General features: G+C 36.5%; 1 protein-coding gene across 1 annotated transcript in view; it reads left to right on the top strand.

The window, feature by feature from the left end:
• PTPRD (protein tyrosine phosphatase receptor type D) overlaps positions 1 to 25,403 on the top strand; it is a gene marked incomplete at its 5' end in the record, with an annotated part of 294,447 nt that extends 269,044 nt beyond the window's left edge. The window contains 7 exons of the mRNA XM_080636500.1: positions 10,378 to 10,663; positions 11,137 to 11,315; positions 12,540 to 12,666; positions 13,624 to 13,749; positions 18,184 to 18,338; positions 22,639 to 22,774; positions 25,107 to 25,403. Of these exons, the coding sequence (XP_080492626.1) occupies positions 10,378 to 10,663; positions 11,137 to 11,315; positions 12,540 to 12,666; positions 13,624 to 13,749; positions 18,184 to 18,338; positions 22,639 to 22,774; positions 25,107 to 25,175 (1,078 nt within the window). The 3' untranslated portion in view covers positions 25,176 to 25,403. The remainder of the gene's footprint in view (positions 1 to 10,377; positions 10,664 to 11,136; positions 11,316 to 12,539; positions 12,667 to 13,623; positions 13,750 to 18,183; positions 18,339 to 22,638; positions 22,775 to 25,106) is intronic.
• Positions 25,404 to 25,802: the final 399 nt, after the last annotated feature.

Below are 25,802 nucleotides of genomic sequence, written 5' to 3'. Positions count from 1 at the left end.
CTGTACCTACAGTAAACTCCTGAATATCCTTGGACACACAGTATACTGGAACACATTGCATCAACTTGGCTATCCAGTGTGTTTGGCTAACTTCAAACAGGCTATATTTTTATCTGAAGTAATCAGCATGGAAGCCTTTTTAAATCATCTCCCTGTGTCTCTAGAACTAAAATGCAGCTTTAAAAATAGAACCATAGAATCATAGAATAGTTAGGGTTGGAAAGGACCTTAACATCATCTAGTTCCAACCCCCCTGCCATGGGCAGGGACACCTCCCACTAAACCGTGCCACCCAAGCCTCTGTCCAACCTGGCCTTGACACCACCAGGTGTTTATACTCCTGTTATCTTTTTGTGGAGGCTTTCTGACAAATATTTTGCCTGTAATATTAATCTTTCTTTGCTTTTCCTATTTTATAGACTTACTTCAGGGTCTCATCAGATTTTGTCAATGACTGTTGTCCGAAGTGAATCCTGCATTGCAGTGCCTTTTTGTTTGGTTGGTTTTTGTCACCTAAATTTTAAAAACAATTTTCAACTGTTTAAAAATTATTATGAGGCTATCCAAGTTCATTGTACAGCTACTTTGAAACTTCTACATCAAAGCCCCCATGATTTTCATTATGTGATTAAGCAAAGTGAAATGCTTAGTAGCCTTAACCTATCACAGTCTGACTTTCTACACCATTACAGTGAATTCATGCTGGTATAATGACTGCTGAGGTTAAAGAAAAGAAATATCAGAAGTAGTGCCAGTACCCAGCTGTCAGTGGAGTATTGTCAGACAAACTGAAAAAGGTGTTTATTCTTTTCACCACTTGGGCTAAGAAAACAGAGACCTAGCAAGAACTTCGGTATGAACTCATCCGAGAAGCCTCATGGTTTTATGCTGTGTTTTCTGCTGCATAAAATCTCACTGCATTATTAGCATATTGCACCCACTTCAGTTTGAACCAAATCTAAAGTGGGAAGATAACATTTGTTTTGTCTTCTGAATGTATCCTGTAGATACATTAGTTCTCTGTGGAAAAAAAAAAAAAAGAGACATCTTGAGATGGACATCAAAAAAAGCAGGTTTGCTATACAAAAGTCCTGTCAGCTTCAAGCTTGAGGACTAATTTATGCTTATTTCTGAGTTTCCAAAGGAGGAGAGAAATAATAAATGAATAAATAAATATAAATAAAAGTTTTGTAGACATATACTTGTGAACAGTACACAATACATTTGAACTGTGATTGGTACTGAAAAAAAATCTAACACGGACTGAGAAGACCTGGTACTATGGCTTCTTTTTAGCTTTGTACTTAACAAATGAAATGGTGCGTCCAGATGACGGTCTGGGACCTCATCACTGTTCTATCAGTCTAAACCCCAAGTATAACAGCTGGCATATGGTAGTGTTCTGACTTCAGAAACAGAGATCATGAAGACAGTTGGTGTTAAGAAAAAAAACCAGTTGTTGACCACAATAGGTATACAAATGCCTAGAGTCAGGGAGGGGTCCAGAACAACTTCGGAACTAGGAAACACCTCAGTGTTCAGCAGGTACTTTCAAGGTCATCCTGTTACCCAGTTCTGCAGAACACGTTTCTTCCCACCTTCTTTAATTTGTTTTTAGGTAGCATCAATTCACCTTTCTACTTCCAACACAGATAGGGTAATAGCTCTTCTACATATTCCACATGAAAATGTAATCAAAGCACAGAAATATGCAAAAATACAAAATAACTCCTCAAAACATTCCACTCTGAGAATGCAAAACAGGTTGAAATGCGAAGAAAGCAAGGAGTTAGCAGCAAGCAGCGTAATTTCTGCTCATTGACTTGTTTGCTTTGCTGTAATTTCACTTCTGTTTATTGATGATAGGATCACCGTGTACTTCCTCTCATAAATTACTCACAAGTATCATTTTCTGTATTTACTACAGCTGTTCATGCATAGATCTGCCTTTAATTTAAGGTAAGAAGTCACAATAAGATGTGTTTTTAAAATTAACCTCAAAATGTATTTTTCTAAACTCTATTTCACTAAATTTTATTTCATTAAATTAAAATAGGTGTTTCTTTAGTGGAATGCATAATAACAAGAATGCTTTGTGCATGCATTGTACAGTACAAAGAATGTAAAATGTACACTGAAACTCAGCAATCTCACAGAGGAGATATCTTTTGGTTAGTTACTGTTAGATGCTAAATAGAGAATGCAAACACTCAATATGTAAGATTGTATTTAGAGAAGTAAGAAAATAAGGAGGATAACTGAGAACCGGATTAAATTTGAAATAAAAAATCACAGAAAATCCTTGCGCACAGATAAAACAGTACAGAGAAATACAGTTTATTCTAATGTCTTTTCTTCATATAGCTAATTGAAGAAATCAGGTGATAACCGTGATTTACAATTAGGTGTGTATATATATAAAAATCCTCTATGAAAAGTAGGATTATGGGACATATTGCTATATAAAATCAACAATCAACTCCAAAGGAAAACCAAGATAAGAAAAAGAAGCAGTATGAAATAGGGTCAGTGAACTTTTCAGTTGTCATATTGTATAATTTCTGCTATATTTCATTTTGCACGCAGAGCAATGAGAGTTTTGGTTGTTGGGTTTTTTTTTTTCCCCAACAATTCATGATTCCAAGAAAGAAACAGGCAGAGCTACTGTGATATTCTGTCCCTTTTAAGGAAGAGAAAACAAGTTTCAGAAATAGTTCTCTCCCTTTTCAATCTCATAGTTCCTAAGTATCAGAAAAGACAGAAGTATTGATAGAAAGGCAGGGGTCTTGAAGATCTGATTAGTAGATGAGGCGGAGGGTGGATGAGGGGAATGGAATGGCTGTGCTTTCTTTAAGTGTGTGGGACCATGAGACCAAATTTAGACAGGGCTTTTAAGGTTCTCTCCCATGGAATGTCTAGAATGTTATTTCCTTAGATATTCAAATTCCAGTCTAATAAAAAGATTTCTGAAGGAGATGTTGTGTCTGTAACTTGTTGGTTAATAACCCTTAATGGATCCTTTACTCCATGGTATTCTGTAACAATGAGTTTCACAATTTAATGATGTACTACAGGAAAAACTACTTCCTGTTTGTTCTAAATTTCCTATCTCATAATTTCATTTCATGTTCCTATTTCTTGTGTTGCAGGCAAAATATGAATAGTTATTTCCTTTTCACCTCCTCCACATAACACATGAGTTTATGCTGTTCCTTCATATCTTCCTTTCTTGTGAGTCTTCTCTGCTCCAAGCTGAATTATGTAGTATGTTTAACCTCCCCTTCATACACTGTCACCCTCTTTGGTATGTTCTTCAACCTTACAATTTCTGTACCATTCTTGAGATGGGCCACACTGCTTGATGTTGAGGTGAATGCAAGGGCAGACTTTTGGCATGCAGAGTGACCTCAGAATGGCATTGAGGGGAAAATCTACAGAATCCTAATGTATGTAGTGAATTCTTAGGGCGGTGAGTGAATGAATGAGTGTGAGGATGAATAAAGATATCAGACCAAATCCTTCAAATTAGGTATACAGAAACCTCCTAAATGTAATTGCAGTGCAAAAACGTAACTTCAGGTAAATGGTTGTCACATTTTCAAGTGTGCTCAGAAACTGCCTCTGGTGTAGTATTTATGATTTCAGATATTATTTTCCTTTACTCTTTTACCCTAATGAACTACTTATGTATCTTTTACTTTCATAGTTCAACATGGTTTATCTTTCTCCACTGCTAAAATAATATACTAAACATGTAAAGTATTTCTAATACTTCTGAGCTGTCAGCTAGTGGAATTGCTCTTTACATTTGCACTTCCACAACTACATTCCTGCACTGCTTTGAAGCTATATAGGATTCTTGCACTTGTGTAAAGTTGTAGCTCATGAAAGACCTGGATTTAAAGTCTGGTGAGAGGATTCGAGTTCCTGTAGTGGAATGTTCTTGTTAGAAGTGTCAAAAAGTATTTTGTTTGTTTTGTTAGACATTACTAGAACTACACCGTTATCCTGCATGGAAAACTCAGCTTTTAAAATTATTTCATAAACAATTATTCCCTTTACATGGGATTTGTTCCAGAAAATTTTTGGAGTTTTGATTCTGTATATTTAATATTTTGAGAGTTTATTTGTGTTTATGATACAATCTGCTAAAATAGCTTCTTGTACTTGATCTCTCCAGAACTGAATTTAGGATTAGAAGAACAAATTTACTTCCTGAACATTATTACATTGCTGCTATCAAATATTATAAAAAAAAAAAAAAGAGCTTCAAACCAGAGCTGTTATATTTGAAGAATTTATGATAATGCTAGAATTCTGAGAACGTATGAACTGAAAATAAAAGCTTTATAAAGCTCCGTAAATGAAGAAAGATCTGAGGCTGACTTTTGTGAGTCTCTTATGCTTTTGCCAGCTATCTGAAAACTACAGGGAGCTTTAGGCTGAGCTTTATCTACTTGCAGTGAAACACCCAATTTTCAGATTTTTTTTTCCCCTTGTTCATTTTAAGAAGCTTTCTGTGACTCCAGTGGCAAATTTGGTTGCTTTCATCCATAGTATAGAGATGAAAAAAATAGCTAAAGTGTTTCGGTGAAGCAGTGCACCTAAAAATGTGTCATATACCATACTTGATTGCTGCTATCCAACCATAACCACAATGAGAGTAAAAGAAAGTCATTGTACACTTGCAGATCAGTTCTCAAAGGTCTCTTTTAAGCCAGTACCAGAATTCTTGAAGCAGTCTGATAAGAGTAATATAATCCCCGTTTTCTAGAAGGGGAAAACGAATGACCCAGAGAATTACAGACCAGTCAGTCTCACCTCTGTGCCTGGCAAAATCTTGGAGCGGATTCTCCTGGAAGGCATGCTAAGGCACATGAAAAACAACAAGGTGCTTGGTGACAGCCAGCGTGGCTTTACTAAGGGGAAATCCTGCCTGACCAATTTGGTGGCCTTCTATGATGGGGTTACAGAACTGATGGACGGAGGTAGAGCAGCTGATGTCATCTACTTGGACTTGTGCAAAGCATTCGACACTGTCCCACATAACATCATTGCCTCTAAATTGGAGAGACACCAATTTGATGGGTGGACCACTCGGTGGATAAAGAACTGGCTGGATGGCCGCACGCAAAGAGTTGTGGTCAATGGCTCGATGTCCAGCTGGAGACCGGTAACGAGTGGTGTCCCTCAGGGATCAGTGTTGGGAGTGGTCTTGTTCGACATCTTTGTTGGTGACATGGACAGTGGGATTGAGTGCGCCCTCAGCAAGTTTACCGATGACACCAAGCTGTGTGGTTCAGTTGATACACTGGAGGGAAGGAATGCCATCCAGAGGGACCCTGACACGCTTGTGAGGTGGGCTGATACCAACCTTATGAAGTTTAACCATGACAAGTGCAAGATCATGCCCCTGGGTCGGAGCAATGCCAGGCACAGCTACAGGTTGGGCAGAGAAGAGATTCAGAGCAGCCCTGCAGAGAAGGACTTTGGGGTGTTGGTCAATAAGCAACTTAACATGAGCTGGCTTCAGTGTGCGCTCGCAGCCCAGAAAGCCAACCGTATCCTGGGCTGCATCAAAAGGAGTGTGACCAACAGGTCGAAGGAGGTGCTCTTGCCCCTCTCCTCTGCTCTCGTGAGACCTCACTTGGAGTATTGTGTACAGTTCTGGTGTCCTCAACATAAAAAGGACATGGAACTGTTGGAACAAGTCCAGAGGAGGGGCACGAGGATGATCAGGGGACTGGAGCACCTCCCGTACGAAGAGAGGCTGAGGAAATTGGGGCTGTTCAGCCTGGAGAAGAGAAGGCTGCGTGGAGACCTCCTAGCAGCCTTCCAGTATCTGAAGGGGGATTATAGGGATGCTAGGGAGGGACTTTTCATCAGGGACTGTAGTGACAGGACAAGGGGTACCAGGTTGAAACTGAAACAGGGGAAGTTTAGATTGGATATAAGGAAGAAGTTCTTTACTGTGAGGGTGGTGAGGCACTGGAATGGGTTGCCCAGGGAAGTTGTGAATGCTCCATCCTTGGTGGCGTTCAAGGCCAGGTTGGATGAGGCCTTGGGTGGCATGGTTTAGTGTGAGATGTCCCTGCCCATGGCAGAGGGGTTGGAACTGGATGATCTTAAGGTCCTTTCCAACCCTAATTATTCTATGATTCTATGATTCAGTCAGATGTATCCCTTCAGTGTTGATGTTCAGTAGTTTCGTAAGAGGCATTTGTGCTCCTTCCTGGACAGAGGGGTGATTTGCAACTGTATTCTATTTTCCTAACAGGAAAAGGAGAGAATACTATAAATATTGCCCTTTTCATAACTACTGCAGAATTTCTGTGGGATTGGAATCTAATTAATCGTATTAAGTTCCTCAATAAAAATCAAGAATTTTTATATTTTCCCATATCACAAGCAGTTCATAAATGCAAGCTTCATTCAATCTGAAATTGTAATATTCAATAAAACTTTCCCCTGATAAGAGTCACAAACTTCCTAAATTATTTTTGGTCCGTATTTTACTGTCTGTGCTTCCAATTAAATGCTCTTTGAATACTGGAAATTACACTGCCTTCCTTTGCCAAAGCACTGAAGTATCAGTAAAGGGTCATCATTTAAACAGCTACAAATTAATCACAAAAGCCAACCTTTAACATATCCATACAGTGATTTTAACGTGAAATGGCCCCCTTATGCCTCTTAATTTTTCTTTTTCTGAATTACAGCTGTATTGCATCACAGGACATTAAACATGTTTCAGCTCATGGGACTGAGTCAGTCATGTTTTTAGAAATTGAAAGCAAATGTTATATTAGGATGAATGATACTATTTGAAGCAATAACAGTTTCCTAGTTGGCATGCCTTTTAAATAGATTGGTTAGGTTTTCAGCTTGTAAACATAACAGTATCTTTCACTAACTCAAGTGGTAAGTTTGAAAATAGCACCAAAGATGCAAAACAAAAGGGAAAGTCCATAACAAGTTTAGAATTATTTTGTGAAATTATTCTCATTAGCTGAATTATCTTTAGCAGAAAGTAGATAGGAAAAATTACTATGTAACTGGGGCTTATTAGTGAGTATTCAAACTGCATGGCTTCTGAGCAGTGCATCAGTATGTATGATAGCAGAAGAGAAGGAGAAACAGGGGATAAAGATAGGAGAGTTTCTTGCTCTTGTATAGGAAGCTGTTGGAGTTTGAAGTTTGAAGGCATGTGGGGGCAAAGACGAAGAAAGTTAAAATATTCATAGCACTGGTTCAATTTTTACCTGGAAACCAGAAAAGGTAAAGTCCTAAACACATCATTCATTTATAATTGGCAGAGCTGAAATGTCCTGAACACTTCAAGGTAGTAAAATATCTTGCTGGATAAAATAATCTGTAGAGGAGTTTGTCAGGATCGAGCTGGATCCAAATGCCTCCATAAATGTAATGTGTCAGCCCCTCCATCTTTATCGTGATAACATTGATGCTTAGTAATGCTCTCTGGTCTGGTATCATGATCTTCACCACTTCTGCATAAGCCTGTAAACTAGCAATTATCTTCTGAAAAAATACCATATACCATTATAAACACAGTTCTGAAACATTAATTCATTAATATATGGTAGGAAAGAGAACCATGTTCTAAATTGCTGAGAACATCTGCACTGTCAAACCTTCTTGTTTCTCATTTGGCCAGACTAGTTAGGCTCATAAAAACTGAATGCGAAGTGGTATTGTTTGAGGAACGGTTTAAAACATCATATAAACCAGTCTGACACACAAATGTGTGCTACTTGTGGTGATTTCTTTGCAATCTGGAAAAAAAAAGCAATAGTGAGACAATTTTTTGAGCTTTTGTTCATGATTATTGCCAACATTAAGGTCACTAAGATTTCCTGGAATGCGGAGTTTTTATTATACAGGGCAAATGAATTTGCATTTAGCTGGATAGCCATCATTTAAATTGTATATGTTCTTTCTCTGCAACTCCCATTGATCCGTATCATTGACTGGTAAGTTTTCTTAAGCTTAGAATATCAACAGATTCTTGTCCAAGTGGTACCTACGAAAGCTGAGATTGATGTATTTGGTCTGTTAGCAGAAGTCTTCAGCTGTTTGAAGGCGATCTGCTTCTGGGAGGAGAAACTGGTGGCAAGAATACATGATTAACAATAAGTAAATATGGAATCATAGAAACCAAACTTACGTTTTGTGAGACTAAACCGTCTTTCTGCTCTGTACTTATTTCTGACTTGGTTGTAAGCAAATGCAGTTTGATGGTAACTGGCAAAAACAAAAACTTACGTTTTGTGAGACTACAGCATCTTTCTGCTCTGTACTTATTTCTGACTTGGTTGTAAGCAAATGCAGTTTGATGGTAACTGGCAAACATTCTTAAAGAATCATGCAAAAAATAAAGGTTACCCTTAATTACTGATTTCAGAATGGACCTACAATTTTTAATATCTCATGAAGATATAGAAACAGTGAGAAGATCTTGGGTTTTATATAATTGCTGTCTAGGAGCTAAGTTGTTTCTTTCTTTTTATCTCTTCTAACAAATGGCAGGTTTTGTGTTCTTAAATATCCTTATCTTGGATAATATCAGCATGTTGACAGTTTATAAGCTTTTGCTTGCTATACTTCCATGTACTGCATTTCATGCCATTAACTAAAAACAGCATTTAGAAGACCAGAAACTATGATTTATTGTCACAGACATGATGTGATCCCAAATATAAAAATGATCTACAAAAACCTTTGTATTTGACAGTTGTTCTTTATATAGCTACATGTATACTAATAGTTGTAACAAAACTTCATAAAATTCAGGCATGTACTTGTTGTAAAAAGACAGTCATCCATCTGAAGATTTGATTCAATACAGTTATGTCTAAACAGCTCCATAAAAGAATCCTGTAGATATATTTGGAAATAAGTCTTCATTAACACACATATTGCATGTTCAGACCTTCAGCATATTTTCTCGGCTTCTGTATTCTTTTTCATATTCCTTCTACATCATTCCCGTTCAGTTATGCCAAATATGTAATAACAGATCATGTGTCACTAATAATAATCACATAAAGGTGAGAACTGTAAGTCCCTTTTTCCTCTCCTGATTGCATAACATTGTCCTCAGGAGTTACTAAAGGTAGCCCATGCAAGCAACAGACAATACCTTAAAGACAGGGAGGGAATGACTGAAAAGTTTTGAAAGCCTGACACGTTTTGACAGGACATATCATAAAAATGAACTGCTGCTAAGAAGGTCTATTACTCAGACAGGCTTAATTCTCTTTGATCCAACTGAATATTTCATCATCAAGGTTTATTCCTGTGCCAAGCTCATGGTAGCTGACCCATGTCGTCTTCTATCCTCAAGTCCTACAAGGTGGGGAAAGCAACTTTCTCGCTCAGAGTTGTTCCTGAGGAGTCTCCTACTGTTCAGGAAGCTAAGAAGTAGTAGTTCCTCTGGCCTCAAGAGGATTGATGTGATTTCACTCACCTTCTGTCTGAAACCAACAACTGACCTAACTCAGAAGCTGTGAGGAAGCACTAACTTTGCCTCTGTCTGAAAAATACTACTCACTCAGTCTGGACATTAATTCATTGCTGTGATTTTGAGCTTTGTCTTTGAGCACATTTTAGCCCTTTTATAATCTGTCCTTTGAAATAAGGTAATGACTGAGTATCCTGGTCCAGGTTCTGGCAATTCCAGATCTTTCTTACGTTTTCCTACAGATGCAAGACAGACATTGAAGTGGCCAGCTGGGAATTTCCCCAGCCTACAGCTATCATAGCTAAGTAGTCATGTCTTTGCATTGCAAAGAGTAACAGTATGGCCTGGCTAAGTGAAGGAGCAGAGGACAGACCAAACTGTGTGAATAGTTGGAGACTGACAGAGTTGGGAGAGGGATACAAAGTTTACCTCCAAAGTACCATAGAAATATGTCAGACTCCATTTCTGTAACATTATTGTTGGTCAGTCAGTTTACTTCTGTAAGCAGACTAGCAACAATAGCATATTTAATGAGTTACAAATCATGCTATAAATAAAGCTTGAATTTTTAGAGGATTCATCATCACAGTGATTTCTATTTGTAAGAACATATGTTTCTAGAACATGTTGCAGTATGTTTATTTATTAAGCCTGAAGCTGCAAGATGCAAAGATCTCGTATAAAAGCATTCCACATTCTCAACTGCTTATAATGGGTGCTAAAGGAGTTTACTTATTTCAAGGAGACAACCTCTTTCATAAAAACTGATGTTCACATTCAGAAAAATGTGCTGTTCAAATCAGTGTTACAAAACTTTAAAATTTGAATGCCATAATAGTAAACACAATGCATGAAATAGTTCTTCATATTTTTCCTCCTGTGTTCATTTCTTTTAGTGCTGGAGTCGGCAGGACTGGCTGTTTCATTGTGATAGATGCCATGTTAGAGAGAATAAAGCATGAAAAGACTGTAGATATTTATGGCCACGTAACTCTAATGAGAGCGCAGAGGAATTACATGGTTCAGACTGAGGACCAATACATCTTTATCCACGATGCGCTGCTAGAAGCAGTGACATGTGGAAATACCGAAGTGCCAGCCAGAAACCTGTATGCATATATCCAGAAGCTGACACAGATAGAAACAGGCGAGAATGTCACAGGAATGGAACTGGAATTTAAGGTACTGGGATTTTATATTGCGGGAAGCCAAACCAAACTGTGTAACACTTAATGCTGCTCTGTCCTCCACCAGTTGTTTCCAGTAATCAAAATATAAGACATCAGGAGGCTAAAATTTTAAATTAGGGACACAATCCCTTGTGAAATGTACAACTCCATCCCCGGTGTCCAAACAAGAATCATTCATTGAGGGTGGTTTAACCCTGCTGTTCCTCCATTGTTTGTATAGCTTGAAATGTGTGTTTGTGTAATGGTTTAATACTCAGATTTGTCCATATGTATTAATGGAGCAGACATTAAACTTTTGTAAGGCGTTAAAAGAAGCTTTGCAAATATTTAGGTAATACAATAGAACATGGAAAAATAAGCGTCTGAAATTATTCATTAATGGATATTAGCAGACATCATGAAATGTGATAGTGTCATTTGGTTTTGTTATATGTGTCCTTAATTATTTTAATTTATTTTCAACAGCGTCTTGCTAGCTCTAAGGCTCACACTTCAAGATTCATCAGTGCCAATCTTCCATGTAATAAATTCAAAAATCGCCTTGTCAATATTATGCCGTATGAGTCTACAAGGGTATGCTTGCAACCAATCCGAGGAGTTGAAGGCTCTGACTATATTAATGCCAGTTTCATTGATGGATACAGGTATTTATGTTGATGTGTTCTCATGTAGGCTGTTTTAAAAGTTTGCAAATTGTATATCTAATTTTATTGAAAATAACAAAATCTAGTATTGAAATTTATTTTTTATTATCTATGCATGCCATGGTTGACCGGGAGGTTTTTTAAATTATTAATGAAAGGTTTAGATTTTCACCCATACAATACAGGAAAATTCTGTAAATATCATAGAGTCCTAAACACTATATTTTTACCTACCTTTAAACCACTGACAGCTCCCAATATGTTTTGCATGCTGAACTTTACTGAGATTTTAAGTACATTCATGATTTGTAACATCTGTATTATCACCGCTATTGGTTTAAAAAGATACGTAGAAATAGTGTGTAGGAGATACACTCTTTGTGTCAAGGTGATAACCTGTGAACTTGGAACACTGATTAAGACTAGACCTAGCTGCCAAAAGCATTTTATACATAAATAGTTGCATAGCCCACCAGCATCTTCATAACAGCACAGAGCAATATACCCTTAGCTGACTTAAGCAGCAGGTAGAAAAAGGCAAGAAAGAGAAGCAGTTTAGTTTCCATAAGGCAGTTTAGGTGTACCTGAGTATCTTGCAGAGGTCATTTTCTGAGCCTCAGGTCATAGCTGGAAACAACCTTCATCTTCACTGTCACCTACAGAGGTGTTTTTGTTGATTGAAAGAAGCAAGACAACATAAAGTGTTCATCTTATAAAGCTGCTGATCCAGAAGCTTTTAAGAACTTGGTGGTAGCTTTTACTAGTAGGATATTTAGGCCTGGAAATGCAGTGCACTCCATTCCTGAATTTCCTTCCTTACTTTTGTTGGAGGCAGTAGACTGTTGAAAAGGAGTTCATAAAGAAACTGTATGATGCTATAATTCCTAAACTTAATAGATTGTTAGACAGTTATTTCTACAAAATGAACCAACAAAACTAAGTGTTTAGGTGCTTTTCACAGCACACAAAATTGGGCTATTAGAGTTGCAATAAAATTTAAATAATAATGATAAAGACATATATCATAATATTAACAGAGTAATTTCCCTCTTGAAGTTCTAAAAATAAAAAGCCAGTTTGATTAAACAATCATAACAAGATTTTAATGTACTTATTTTTAATAGTATATAAATTTTTCCTCTAGATAATGTTTACATATAAACAGAACATGTATCACTTCACTTTTTTGACTAAAATATTATTCTTAATTTTTTTCCAACATAGACAACAAAAAGCTTATATAGCTACACAGGGTCCCTTAGCAGAAACAACTGAAGACTTCTGGAGAATGCTCTGGGAGCATAATTCTACAATTGTGGTCATGCTCACTAAGCTACGAGAAATGGGCAGAGTAAGTAGTGCTGTAATATTCCTTTCCTACAATGTTATAATGATTTTTTATTAAAATATTTCTTTGTTGTAGGAATGTCTGAAGAAAAAGGTGAGGATTTAGGTTCCTTCTTTTTAAGTATTGGTGGCATTGGTTAGTCACCAGATGTAAGGTTTTCCAATTTGTAGATGTATTGAAATAGATAAGCTAGACAAGGAGTTTTGTTGTGGGGTACACTGAGATTCAGCAGCTGAGTTTGCATGATGATATTCATGGTATGCAGAGAGCATTGCTGTCTATTTAAAACCAAAGAATTCTTATTTGCAAACTCCAATTTTGCAGCATCTGTTTAACAATGATAGAAGAAAGTGTAGTACTTTCAAGATCTGAATGTCTTCTGTGTGTTCATAGCACTGAACTTTAAAGTTTCAGCATCCAGTTTACAGTCCTAAACTCATTCAAGTGCTGCATTATGCAATGGAGAGAAAGACGCAGTTTACTATCTGGACAAATTGCATCAAGATGAAGACAGTATGTGATAAGTGAAATCTGAGTCAGACCATGTATCAAGAGATTCAGGACATGGCTAGTGGTTGCAGAAATAGAGTCTTGACTGAGGCCAGGGAGGGACTTGCTTCCACAAGGTCTTCCTTTTCTTTCTTCTTAGAAAGAAAACTGAAGATGGCCTCAAGATTTAAATTCCATTCTGTATGGAAAGTCAGGCTAGGGATAGCCCTTGTCAGTGATAAATAACAAAACTGAGCAGAAGTATAAACAGGTTCAGGTGTATAGTCATCAGAGAGATCAATTTTATTTTAGGTATGGAGCTTCATGTTCACAGTAAGATAAAATTCATGTTCCTGTCACTAATGGCTCTTTCCATTAGTATTACACTTATCTCGGGGAAAAAAGTTTTATACCAGTTTATAGTAGTGGTCTCAAACAACAGCAAATGTATTTTGCTTCCTTATTTTGTAGGAAAAATGCCACCAGTACTGGCCTGCAGAGCGCTCAGCCAGATACCAGTATTTTGTGGTAGATCCAATGGCAGAGTACAACATGCCACAGTATATTCTGAGGGAATTCAAGGTTACAGATGCAAGGGTAAGTTAATAGAGCATTATGCTAGTTCACAGAAGTTTAAAAGATAATGTCAAGCTCTCTCTTTTCCTCTCCCTTTCTTTTTATAATTATTATTAGAAAAACCCTAGGGGTGTACTTTCTACAAGATTGTGTAAGAACAACGGACTTAATTCAGATCTAACATCTAGGCAGCACAACTTTGTAGAGTCCTGAATAACTTTCTGTGCCAAAATGCATTAGATGATTTGAGGACCATTTTCCTTTTTTTTCCTTCTTTTTCCTTTGATCATTTTGGGGGGCAATTTTTTGTCACTTACAGCTGTAAAAATGTTGTTTTGCACCACTCTCTAGTCTGAGTGAGTATGAAGGTTAATACGCTGAGATTTAAAAACTGCACAGCAAATAGCATTTGTAAGAAAAGCTTGACAAGCTTTGCACATTATAATTTGATTTTTGGCATAGCATATTTTCAGCACTCATGTATATCTGCAGACTAGATATGTGCAGCTGTGACCCTAGCATCCTCATTTTCATACTGTATTTCTTATCCAAATTCTTGAGTTCAAAACTGAGAACTGATCTAAGATTAAATATACATAAATTTTAAATATATATTTTGCATTTCTCAGACTTATGATTTGTAGGACTTTAGTCTGCATGAAAGAAAAATTACTGACAGCTTCCATTTCTGTAAAAGCTGTAGAATACTATTTATTCAAATAAAATAGCAGGATATACTGTGCAGGAATAAGTGATTGTTAGGAGTTCCCAGCCAGCATCTGAAACAGTAGACTTTCTCATAGTTAGCTAGAGTGCTGCTTTTAATGTAAGCTTAAGTAAAATTAGGTACTACTGACAATTAATTAGACAGTATAGTCAGTAACCGAGTCAGCATATGAATATTTTAATTTAGCAAATGAGACATAGGTGAGTGTTTTTTGGAAGAAATTGTAGACAAACTTCATCTGACTTTCATTCTGTCTGAAGTCATGATCCTTATATCATGATCCTTATATCACTTATATCTTCTCTAACCTTAACCTATTTGTACTTAAGAAAAGTGGAGGTGAACAGCCTTCTAACATCAGTCTTTAGCCACGCTTGTAAGTGTAGGCAGTCAAAGCCAATTCCACAACAACTGTGCTGACAGTTTTCATTGATCATTTATAAAAAATCTGTTCCATTTCAAACTGGAAGAGCTCTTATGTGACATAGCTCACCAAGCTCAGATCACAAAATAACAATGATACAAAAAGGTACAGATGTAGTTGAAGTGTCTCCAAACAGTATGTATTTCCAAAAAGTTCTTTCAAGAGTTTATAGAACTAGGGTATTTATGAAAGTCTGTTTACTTATAGCTAGAAAACCAGTAAAAATTCTGAAAGAGTCAAATAACTTATTTTGCCAGAAATCATTTTTTTGGACCTGATATTAGTACATTTACTTTAAAAAGCAAATGTCCACCTTGGCAGTGGCTGTTGCGATATTTTACCATCACATATCATTGCTTCTCAAACCTTAAAAATGTCTTTACAGTCATGGGCCAAATTTTGTTAAACAATGCACTGGCAAGCTTACATTTTCTAGATGTGCTGGGAAACTATAGCTCCTCTCAAATTTAATGGAAGCAGTGGGGACTACTTACCAAAATGTACATTATAGTTTTGTTGTAGTTAGGCTTTTATGTCTGTTACACCCAGTCATTGAGGCCATCTAACTAAATTGTTGCATTATTGAGTAAACGCTGCAGTGGTTACAACCAGCCTCTCCCCCTCTCATCTCAAAACCCATCCCTAATGTTAGAATACCAGCCATGTTCTGGCAGAGCCAAGCAGGCAAATTATTCACCAGGGACAAGAAAAGAAGCACACTGCCTTTGAGGTGTCAGCAGCAAGTTTTGGTGTGGAACTATCTGTTGTTTCTGAAACAAAGCTGTGAATTTTTGGAAGGTGAAACTGACCTCTGTAACTGTTCCTGTCTGTGGCTTCTGACTGCTTTACACTCACTTTCTCTGTGAATTCCAAGGTCAGTATGTTGGGGCAGTCTCATTTAAGGCTAAAATATTAATAATAACTGTTATTATAAATTCTACAGCCTCATCAAAAGACAATTGAATATCGTTTGTGAAGAGCAAGAAGAAATCCAAATCATCAGCCAATGAATAGGATGATACATTAAAAGCACTCTGCTCCACAGGGAATCTCAAAATTCATGTTTTCATAACTAACTGTGAGAACTGTCACAAGTAAAGATTTTAATAAAATACAGCATTTGTATTTGGACTGCTATTGGCAAGCATCTCATTAAAAGAAAGGAGAGCTGTTTATAATGTCAATAGCAGAGGGAACTGTGTAAGAAATTGCAGATCAGTTCCCAGTAGGATTTTTATGGTACTCTACCATTAGACTAAGTTTACTTGTGTGCTCATTAAATTGCATTAAATAACAAAAAATACTGTCTTTAAAACTAGATCAGAACAGTTTTCACAGACTTGCGCTGGATTATTGACTTATTATGATCATGAAATATACCAACACAATTGAAATAGACACACCTGAAAAATAAATATTTACCATCAAATCTATTTTGCACATAGAAAGTTGTGGTCTTTCCAATGACAATGTAGACTTAGTAAAGCAGCGTCTTTCTTATCTTTTCTATCTCTCAGAAGTTACTGTTACTCTAGCATAATTCCTGTCAGGGTCAGAATTTGCTAAGAGTTTCTATCTCCTTAGCCAGCATGTTGAACTGAGTCAGTCTTAAGGTTTTCTTTACTTCAGAATAATGTGAGGTTATATTGAAGGGAAGCAACCTATTGTTTTGTCTTACTGATTAACCAATGTCATGCCTAAGGCCATCTGAAGGGTGCAATTTCATTATGTCTTCTTTGGGGAAAATGGGATCACAGGGACCATTTTGAGAGAAGTCTGCATTACCAAAATGCCATTTTCACAGGAAATATTTAGTTCTTTTTCTTGATGCCCACAAGAAATAAAATTGGGTAAATGTTTTTGAACAGATTTATTTTTTAAAAAAATTTATTTATTTTTTTAAGTGGCCAAAAATGTTCCACAGAAATAGACTACTAAATTGTCTCAGTGGTCTAGTGGGAATATAAGAGATAGTAAGTCCAAGAAATAAATCAGAGAAGTGTATATGTGTCCTCTTATGGAGCAGTAGCTGGAGCACATACACTTATTTTCTATTTTCCTTACTCATCTGAAACATGGGAGGCAAAAAACCACAATACCAGAGAAAACATAAAAGCTTTGGTTATATTTAAAATCACTTCTATTTCATTTCAAAGGTCTGTAATAGCTAAATGCTTGTGGTAGAGGAAAAATTAAAAAGAAAATACTTTTCTTGCCTTCACCATAACTTGTTGCTTTTTGGGTGGATCTCCTGTAATAATTTCATTTTTTCAAGAGCTTCATTTAGACCATTTTGAAGCCATGGAAAGATGGGTGCTTAGGAAACATGTCCAGAGGCACTAGTTCATATCAGTAGCTCATGTGCTCATGCTTTTATGCCCATGCTTTTAATTTTAGGTGTGAAGTTTGGCAGTGTCGAAATCACCAAGAGCAAAGCATGAAAATTCAGAACAAATTTACTTAATCCATTTGTACTTTATTTTCTCCATTTATGTGTCCTGACCATTTACACATTTAATAGGCATACAGCAGAAGTTGGCATTTAATACTTTCAATGCCTTCATCATGAAAATAACCATGCTGCAGTGTCCTGCAGTTTTAAACAATCTTTTTAGTATTCCTAACCAAAGGGAATTAACAGCTTCAGCCAACTTGTTTTGAGAGAGGAAGCCCTTCTTCTGATTTTGTACTGAGTCCAAGCTGTTAGTGAATGAAATTACAGTGATTGAGGGAAAGTGGACGGTTTTATAAACAACTGGGTTATCTTGACCCATCTTATTCAAGGGTTATGTCCACCTCATAGGAAGTACCATACTACTAAAGATATCATCTGCAGAGGGCAGTGGCTAAATGAGTCGCATCAGTCATTCCTGCCATGCACTAATGGGCATATATAGGGAATGGAGAGTCAGATTGGAGGCCTTATTCTACATGTCCCATCCTTAAAGGATTTGCAGTATATAGGAATCAAAACATAACTTACTAAAAACATCATATAACCTGATGAGATTGTTATGTCTTTAGTCTCAGATATGCTTTTTAAACAGGAAGAATGTCAGACAACTCTCCTATCCAGTGCAGAACAGAATCAATGCAATATTGTTATGGAAGCTGCACTTCTGGACCAATGTGTCCAAGGCACAAGCCAGTGCTGTGATTAGAAGAGTCTTCATAAACGTGATCTTAGCCATTCCTACCTCTTATCAATATCCTTTGTTTGTGATTGTCTTTTTGGTTGTTGGCTGACTGACTTTCAGCCCTCAGACATGGTTTTGGGGTACATTACTTGTGTCTTTTGTTAAAGGATGGCCAGTCCCGAACAGTGAGGCAGTTCCAGTTCACTGACTGGCCAGAGCAAGGAGTGCCAAAGTCTGGAGAAGGATTTATTGACTTCATAGGCCAAGTTCATAAGACAAAAGAGCAATTTGGTCAGGATGGACCAATTTCTGTTCATTGCAGGTAGGTAAACAAAGCCTCAAAACAACTTATCTGCAGATTATTTTTTTTCTAATTTGATTGCTGATTGCTTTATAGTTGTATATGTAAATAGAATTTCATAGTGAACTATCAGAAAATGCAATCAAATAGATATATAAAGGAACACATAGGACTGCTTTGCAAAACAGGAACTGTTCTATGATATTCAATTTATACACAAAAGAGTCTTCTAAAATATGTGAAAGCACATAATTTTTTCTTCACTTAAAATAGTCTCTAGTGCAGGGTATAAACAACCTGGTCAATGCAACACACAGAAAGCAGTAGAAGAGCCTTATCACAAGCTTCTGTATCTGATTTTTTTTTTTTTTTTTTTTTTTTTTTTTTTTAAGTAAAGCTGTTGTATTGGTGGGAATTACTACCTGTAAACAAGCTGGTTTCACTTCAGTAACATATTCATAGCAATCAAGATGAGACAAATAGAAATGGTAGCTTGCTCAAGAAAGGGAATGGAATAGAAAGCAGTGTTTAGAGACATTTCCTATCAAAATATCACTGAGACTTGGATTGGTGAGTTCTAACTTCAGAATGTAATGCCAGTTTTTTGATACGATGACTTCCCTCAATTCATTTACAATTGATAAGCAGATGAAAAACAGCTTGCAGGGTGCATAATCCAGGGTGGGCCTTTTTAATATTCTTCAGTGATTTTTTTTCTTCTCTACAGTAATCAGAGTCTATAGCAGATGGCCAAAAATAATATCTTTATCATCTCTATCTTATTTAATAAATTGTTTTCTATAAATTCCATTAGGATATTAGGTACTCATTTTTGTAACACTGAATTATTTTTGGTGGACAAAATCTTTTTTATTTATATAACAGAGATGCAATATACTGATACAGATTCCAAGTTCTGCCTGCAAGCCAAGTAATGGCCCAGTACTTCACATGAAGACAAAATAAACAAGTTTGCTAGAGCACATGAATGGGCACAAGGAGACGGATTCTCGTCCTTCCAAAGCCAGGAGCAACCAGAAATTATTAAAACACAAGTGTATTTTGACAAAGTTTCATATGCCCCCCAATCTGAAAGATTGACAAAACAATATATGTTGGACTACTTGAATCCTATTTTTTTGTGTGTACCTAAAAATTTTTATGGCCTGCTAAGGAGAACAGCATTGCAGAGCAGTGTTTAGGATTCATTTGGCAAGGAAAAATGAAGGACAACTGTGACAAGAACAAGCCTTATTCTTCCTGACATTAATGAGTTTTGAGAGCAGAGGAGTAATAAGCAGTATTTATGCCTTTATGCAGACATACATAAGAAGGCAAAGTGATGGTATTCTTCCAAGTTCTTTGTTCCATGCAAACTTGTCCACTTCTGACTGCAATGAAATACTGCTTGCAGTAGGTTATACCTCCCTTCCAAATGGGTGTGATCTTTCATGCTGAAATTATGGAGACTTCTGCCATTGACTTTGGTAGAAACAAAGTCAAATCCAGTATAATTTGTCATGGTTTGGTCTTTAAATGTCTTATCATCATTGTAATGACAATTTAGAGATTGGTGATGTGAATTGACTTTCTTAATGTTAGTCAACTTATAGCAAATATCCGTAGTAAATTAGTAAGTTTATTTTTTTCTTTCAGGAAACATAAGATCCTGGGTACCTGTGCTTCCTAATCTTTGTGTAATTACAGTAATAATGTCTTCAGTTTGTGCCATGATTAATTTTGAAGGATTTTTCCTGTACAGAGAAATTCTTCAAATGACAAACTCCCCTAGTATAGTGCCACTTTCCTGTGGTTTCCTTCCCACTCTACATATTTTTTACAAATTTCCATTCTGTTATACAGTAAACCCCTGCCACCCACAATTTTAAAATGTTCTCATTTTCTGTCATTTTTACAAATAGATCACTGTGTCACAATTTAAAAATATCTAACCTCATCAGAGAGTTAATTAAAAAATAGGTAAAAGAACATTTATCTTGAAGCAAAATTTTCACTTCAACCAATTTTGAATATTTATAGTCCTTTTATTCCAGCTTTTAGTTGGTGAGTAAGAAAGACCACCCTTTCCCAGCATGCGTTCAAGATTACTTTTTAACAATAAACTTTTCTCTCTTACAAGAACATCAGTACTTCCTTATGGCTTATCAAAGCATCCTAGCTTTAATTTCTAACTGTTTAAACTTCAGTGATTCATGCTATAACATGAAGTAGTGCCTTCAGCACTTTCTGAATTCAGGATCTTTAAAACCTATGTTGCATTGCTTCATTAAATGTTGCGATAGAACTCAGTTTGGTTTTTGGCTTGGAAATCAGCTGCTCATTTTGCTGTTCGTAATGTGGACTTCCATCACTCTTCAGAAATCCTAAGTATCTTCTAATAGGAATTTGTACAATGCTTAAGTATGCTTACCACTTTCAGAGGAACAGGGTCAGTTTCCTACAGACTTTACCAAAATACTACATTTGATGAATTTGCAAGCACTGAGATCTTTCCATATTTGTCTGCCTTCCTCATTAAGTGGCTTCTCCAAATACTTTCTGATTTCTTATGAACCCAAGACAGCAGAATATTTCCCTCCTTTTGCTGAATTAAAGAGTTTTGAGTAGGTTTTTTTTTTAAGTGATTAACTAAAGTGTGAGGCTAAAAGTCCTCACACAAATTTAGAAAATTATACCTTTTTTTTATATCTTTGAACTATTGAACAGGAGCAGGAAGGGGCAATCTGCTATCTCTTGCTGGTCGCTTTCTCAGCTACTTGTCTTAGATCACACAAGTCCAGCCAGGTTCTAGTGCTATTTTTCCAGTATTTTTTTCAGTATTTTCCCTAAATATTAACTTTCTAATTTACCACATCAGGGAAAGGAGACCTTACACTCCAGTCTTCAGTTGCTCTAGGTGTCCAGAACCGTTGCCATCACATGTAGGTAAACCAGCGCTGTCAGCATGATATTTTGTCACATTGTGTCTCAACTGTCCTTTGGCTTCAGCTCTCCAAAGGCACACAGGTTATGCAAAACTGCTGTATCTAATCACATAGATTTAATAGCCCTACAAGTACACTGGTCTAGACCACAAACTAAAATACCATCAGACAATTTGGACATTCAATTTCTGCACTAATCTTACAAATTCACTGGATCTCTGTCGTAGTCCCTGTCAGTGTTCAGAGTTCTTCAGTCTTTCCTGGCTGTTCATGTTCTTCACTATCCTGTCTGCTGAATAGATCTTATAAATCTCCAGCTTCCCAAGTCTATCTGACTGGAGAAAACCTTACAAAATTATTAGCATCCACAGTGAGATGTTGGGGTGCTTAATTTCCACCCATAGAAGTTCAGACTTGGGAAATCTTTTTTTTCTGTGTAGTTACTTGTCTCTTTGTCCAAGAGTTGTCCTCATGAATTGTTTAATTTCAATAACTGATAACTATTGGTGCTATTGATTACAGGAATTTCTATCACTTTGTGGGGGTATTTATCTAATAACAGAAACCCAAGCCAGAACAGAACACAAACAAACCATAAATTCAAAGAAAATATTTCACATTTTTGTAGACAGACACAGTGTACATGTATCAGTAGTGGAAAGCTAAATATCCACAGCCTCAGACTTTAATAAAAGCTGTGTCTTAAGGGATTTGTGGATTTATACTTTAATTGTAATGTGTATGAACAATTTCAACATTGATTGAAAATCCATCAACTATTTCTAACTCAAAGTAGAAGATAGACTAACACACTGAAGATGTGTAAAAGACAGCATATATGTGAATGAGCTAAAGTAAAGCACATAAAATACATGGCTTCTTTTACTTTTGTCAAAATCAACTATTTCTAACTCAAAGTAGAAGATAGACTAACACACTGAAGATGTGTAAAAGGCAGCATATATGTGAATGAGCTAAAGCAAAGCACGTAAAATACATTGGCTTCTTTTACTTTTGTCAATTTCAGCTTAAATTATTGGCAACAAACATTCTTATTTTCCTTCACCATGACTGATTGCTGTATATCTAGATGAATAAATTAAGTCACTTTGCAGTGAAAACTGGAGAGTCAGGAAGTACTTAGTAGCATACGAAGTTTACTTGAGCACAATTATTCTTCTGAATGCAGTGTGGTAGTTTGCTGTGGAATTTTGCTTAGTGAGCCTTTCTCCATATAGAAATCTGTACACATATGGTGTGTTGTAACCACAGATAATTTGACAGCCAAGCAGCTAATTATTTCAGCATTAACTATCAATTAACATTCCTTTTTTCCTTTCTTTTTTTTTCTTTTTTTCCTTCTTTTATTGCAACAGCGCGGGTGTTGGAAGGACTGGAGTATTCATAACTCTGAGCATTGTGTTAGAAAGAATGAGATATGAAGGCGTTGTAGATATCTTCCAGACTGTCAAAATGTTAAGGACACAGCGGCCAGCCATGGTACAGACAGAGGTGAGCAAAACAGTATCCATATACAATGTTGATAGAAAAGAGGGAATATTTCCACAGCCAAAGAATGCACACGAGAGACTGTATAAAATGTGCTTACATTTGTATCTTAAGTGACTGTATGACTACAGTCTAAAATCTGCCATAAAGGTACTGCAAAGACTATTTCCTTTTAAAGCAGTAGATATTCCAGGCTATGGAAGGAAAAGATCATTTCAGTAGTGGATCCTAAATTGTGGTAGTTAAGGAAAACAATATTTTTAAAAGCATTACCTGTTTTTATTTGAACCTTTGTTTCTTAACAGAAATGTGTGGTAATAAAGAAGGAGGTAAATTATTTCTGCAGGTGGATCCACTGTTTTGTTTTTTTTTTGTTATGGGAGCAAAGTGGTGTTCACAGCTTCAGACTGACACCATTATTTAAATGGTTTTCTCACTTTGTGTCGAGTAAGTGGCTCTTCGGTCTGAAAATTATAATGGTAAACTCAGCATCCAGGAAAACCATAGTGTAAGTAATTTCTATGCTAACAAGAGTGCCTTAGAAAAATAAGGAAAGGATTAAGCAGTATCAACTGATTTTTGGTGCCTGAATGCTTGGAACTGTGTCATGTCATAAAGAATACTTAAACATTTCCAGTTGTGCTTAATGTCTACGTAAATTTCTGTATAGGAGGCTTGAATTAAGCCAGAGCAAAGAGGTTAGGAAACCAAGCAGAAGGACAGGAGAAGGGAAACATTTTAGTTCATACGTTAATTAAGTATAATTTGATTGACACTAGCCTTTAGATGACAGTCTGTGAAATCTAAAATGGTTCCCCACATTTTGCCATTTTCTTTTTCAAGAAGGCAGCTTTGTAAAATAAAGTACATGAAAAATAAAGAATACTTATTTTTAATCTTGTCAGCCAAGTAAATCACTGTGACCAAACTGAAGAGTTAATTCCATTTCTTTTCAATTAACATCATTCTTTTGGATAAGCAAAATGAAAAATGACTGCTTTCCGTTAGTTTTGTTCCAAGAAATAACTACAGTATACAGAAAATCTATCCTACTTGGGCCCTACCTGACAGAGTTCAGCTACACAATATATTCTGTCTCCTCCTACTTTGACTTATCTGCCTGTGCTACCTTTCATACCCTTGCTGAAAATAGAAGTGTTGTGAACGGATTTCTTTCAGGATTCTGTAGAAAACAAGTCTGTCATTTGGTAATATAAACTGCCAGGAAATCTAATCCTTACTAAACAAAGCACTTGAATTCCACGTGGACCACACATACACTTAAAATTTATGCATGTACCTAATGCATTCAACACTGTTCCAACAGGAAGCGGAAAAGAACTATTAGCGGTCACGTCACTGTATTGAAGCAAATATCCAATGTGTTTCGTGGTCTCCAAAAGAATTGTAATTATGATCTTAACAAGTATGACCCTTATGGGGTTACCACATAGCACTTTCAGATAAATAAGCAGGGCTTCCTGATATTTTGGGTGGATTTCAGAGGCAATTTCTTTTCAGTTTTTTTCTTTTTTAATACTTAAACCCTAAATGGCAGTTGAAAATGAGTACACAGAAGTGCCATTTCAGCTTGCAATATTACATAAATGTGCAAAAGTATTGCTGGTGGGGGTGAGAATAGCACAAAATGCCAAATGTTGAATTCACCAGGGGTGTGAGCAAATCTCTTACCACACTGAAGTTTTCTCTGCTTCTAGGTGTAGGTTGAAATGCAATCTGTTTCATGTAAATAAGGTGTCTTAGCTGTGTATTTCTCTCTTAGGCATTTTTTCTTGACACAAGCTAAGATACCTTCACATTTTCATAAAAGCCTATATTACTGGAAGTTTGGGATTTCATTTGCTTCCTTAACATCATTTTTAACCTGGTGGTTTTCCATACAGCATGCCATTTTAAGGCTGTGATGGATTTTGCCACTTAGCGCTTTGTATTTGCTATTCAGTTTATTGGATATTTTGCTACCTAAATATGTGGGGGAAAAGCATTTTAGCATGCTCCCATAAGAAGAAAGCTTTATGCTGATGTTATATTAATCCAGAAATAACAAACGGTCAGTATATGGATGTGTAGTCTCTGCAGAGAAAGAAGCTGTATTTTGTGGAAAATGTTACTGCATTAAATAAGTGTCTGTCTTCATCTGTTGTTAACTGACTGGTTTTCTGTTGGTGTCAGCAAGAGAGTATTGCTGAACTGCACAAGCCTCTGTGGTGTATTTGTCTGTAGCAGCAAAGTGTTCACTCTTAGCTGAAAGAAAATAGAACCAACCAACAAGCTGGTTTTTTGATGCTTTTGTTGTCTATCTTTCTTTCTCCAGGATCAATACCAGTTCTGCTATCGAGCCGCACTGGAATATCTGGGCAGCTTTGATCACTATGCAACATAAAAGCCCATCGTGGATTTTTATTGCAGGCCCTTTAAGATCCATAGAGCCGCTTCTGAGCCATACAATGTGCTTTAGAAGTACTTCTTAACTCTTAGCTAAGGAGCAATTTTTGGGGATATATAAAATTAATTAATAAAAAAAAATAAAAAAAAAAAAAAAAAGCGGGGATACTTAAAAACAACAACAACAAAAAGCCCAACAACAACAAACTATTCCATGTGGACCAAGAATTCACAGTTTAATAACCTAACCATAATAAAAGAATCCTGACCACTGAGGCGTCTGAAGGATCTCATTTACAGATACCTCAAGGGTTCGACTTTGGTTGAAGTTAAAGGGAAGAGGAAATTAATCAGAAAGAACAATCATCTTGTTCAGGATTTTATGCTGTTGCAAAGAGGAATTTTGAGAACTGCGGTTCAGTGCAGGCCCTGGCTTTTCAAAGAAAGTGAACTCTTTACTTCAACATCACCCCTTCCCATCATACTGCTCATCATAACACTTTAGGGAAAACGTGGGAATGTTTAAAAACAAAGTCCTTGATTTAGTTTTTTAGTATTGTAAAGATACTGCTGACCTGTGCTTCATTTTTAACTGTGTAAACTTTTTCCTTTTTTTAACAAGAGT

Source organism: Psittacula echo, assembly GCF_963264785.1.
Source record: "Psittacula echo genome assembly, chromosome: Z".
Lineage (NCBI taxonomy): Eukaryota > Metazoa > Chordata > Aves > Psittaciformes > Psittacidae > Psittacula > Psittacula echo.
The sequence above is the reverse complement of the archived record's forward strand: the minus strand, read 5'-3'. Positions and strand labels throughout refer to the sequence as shown.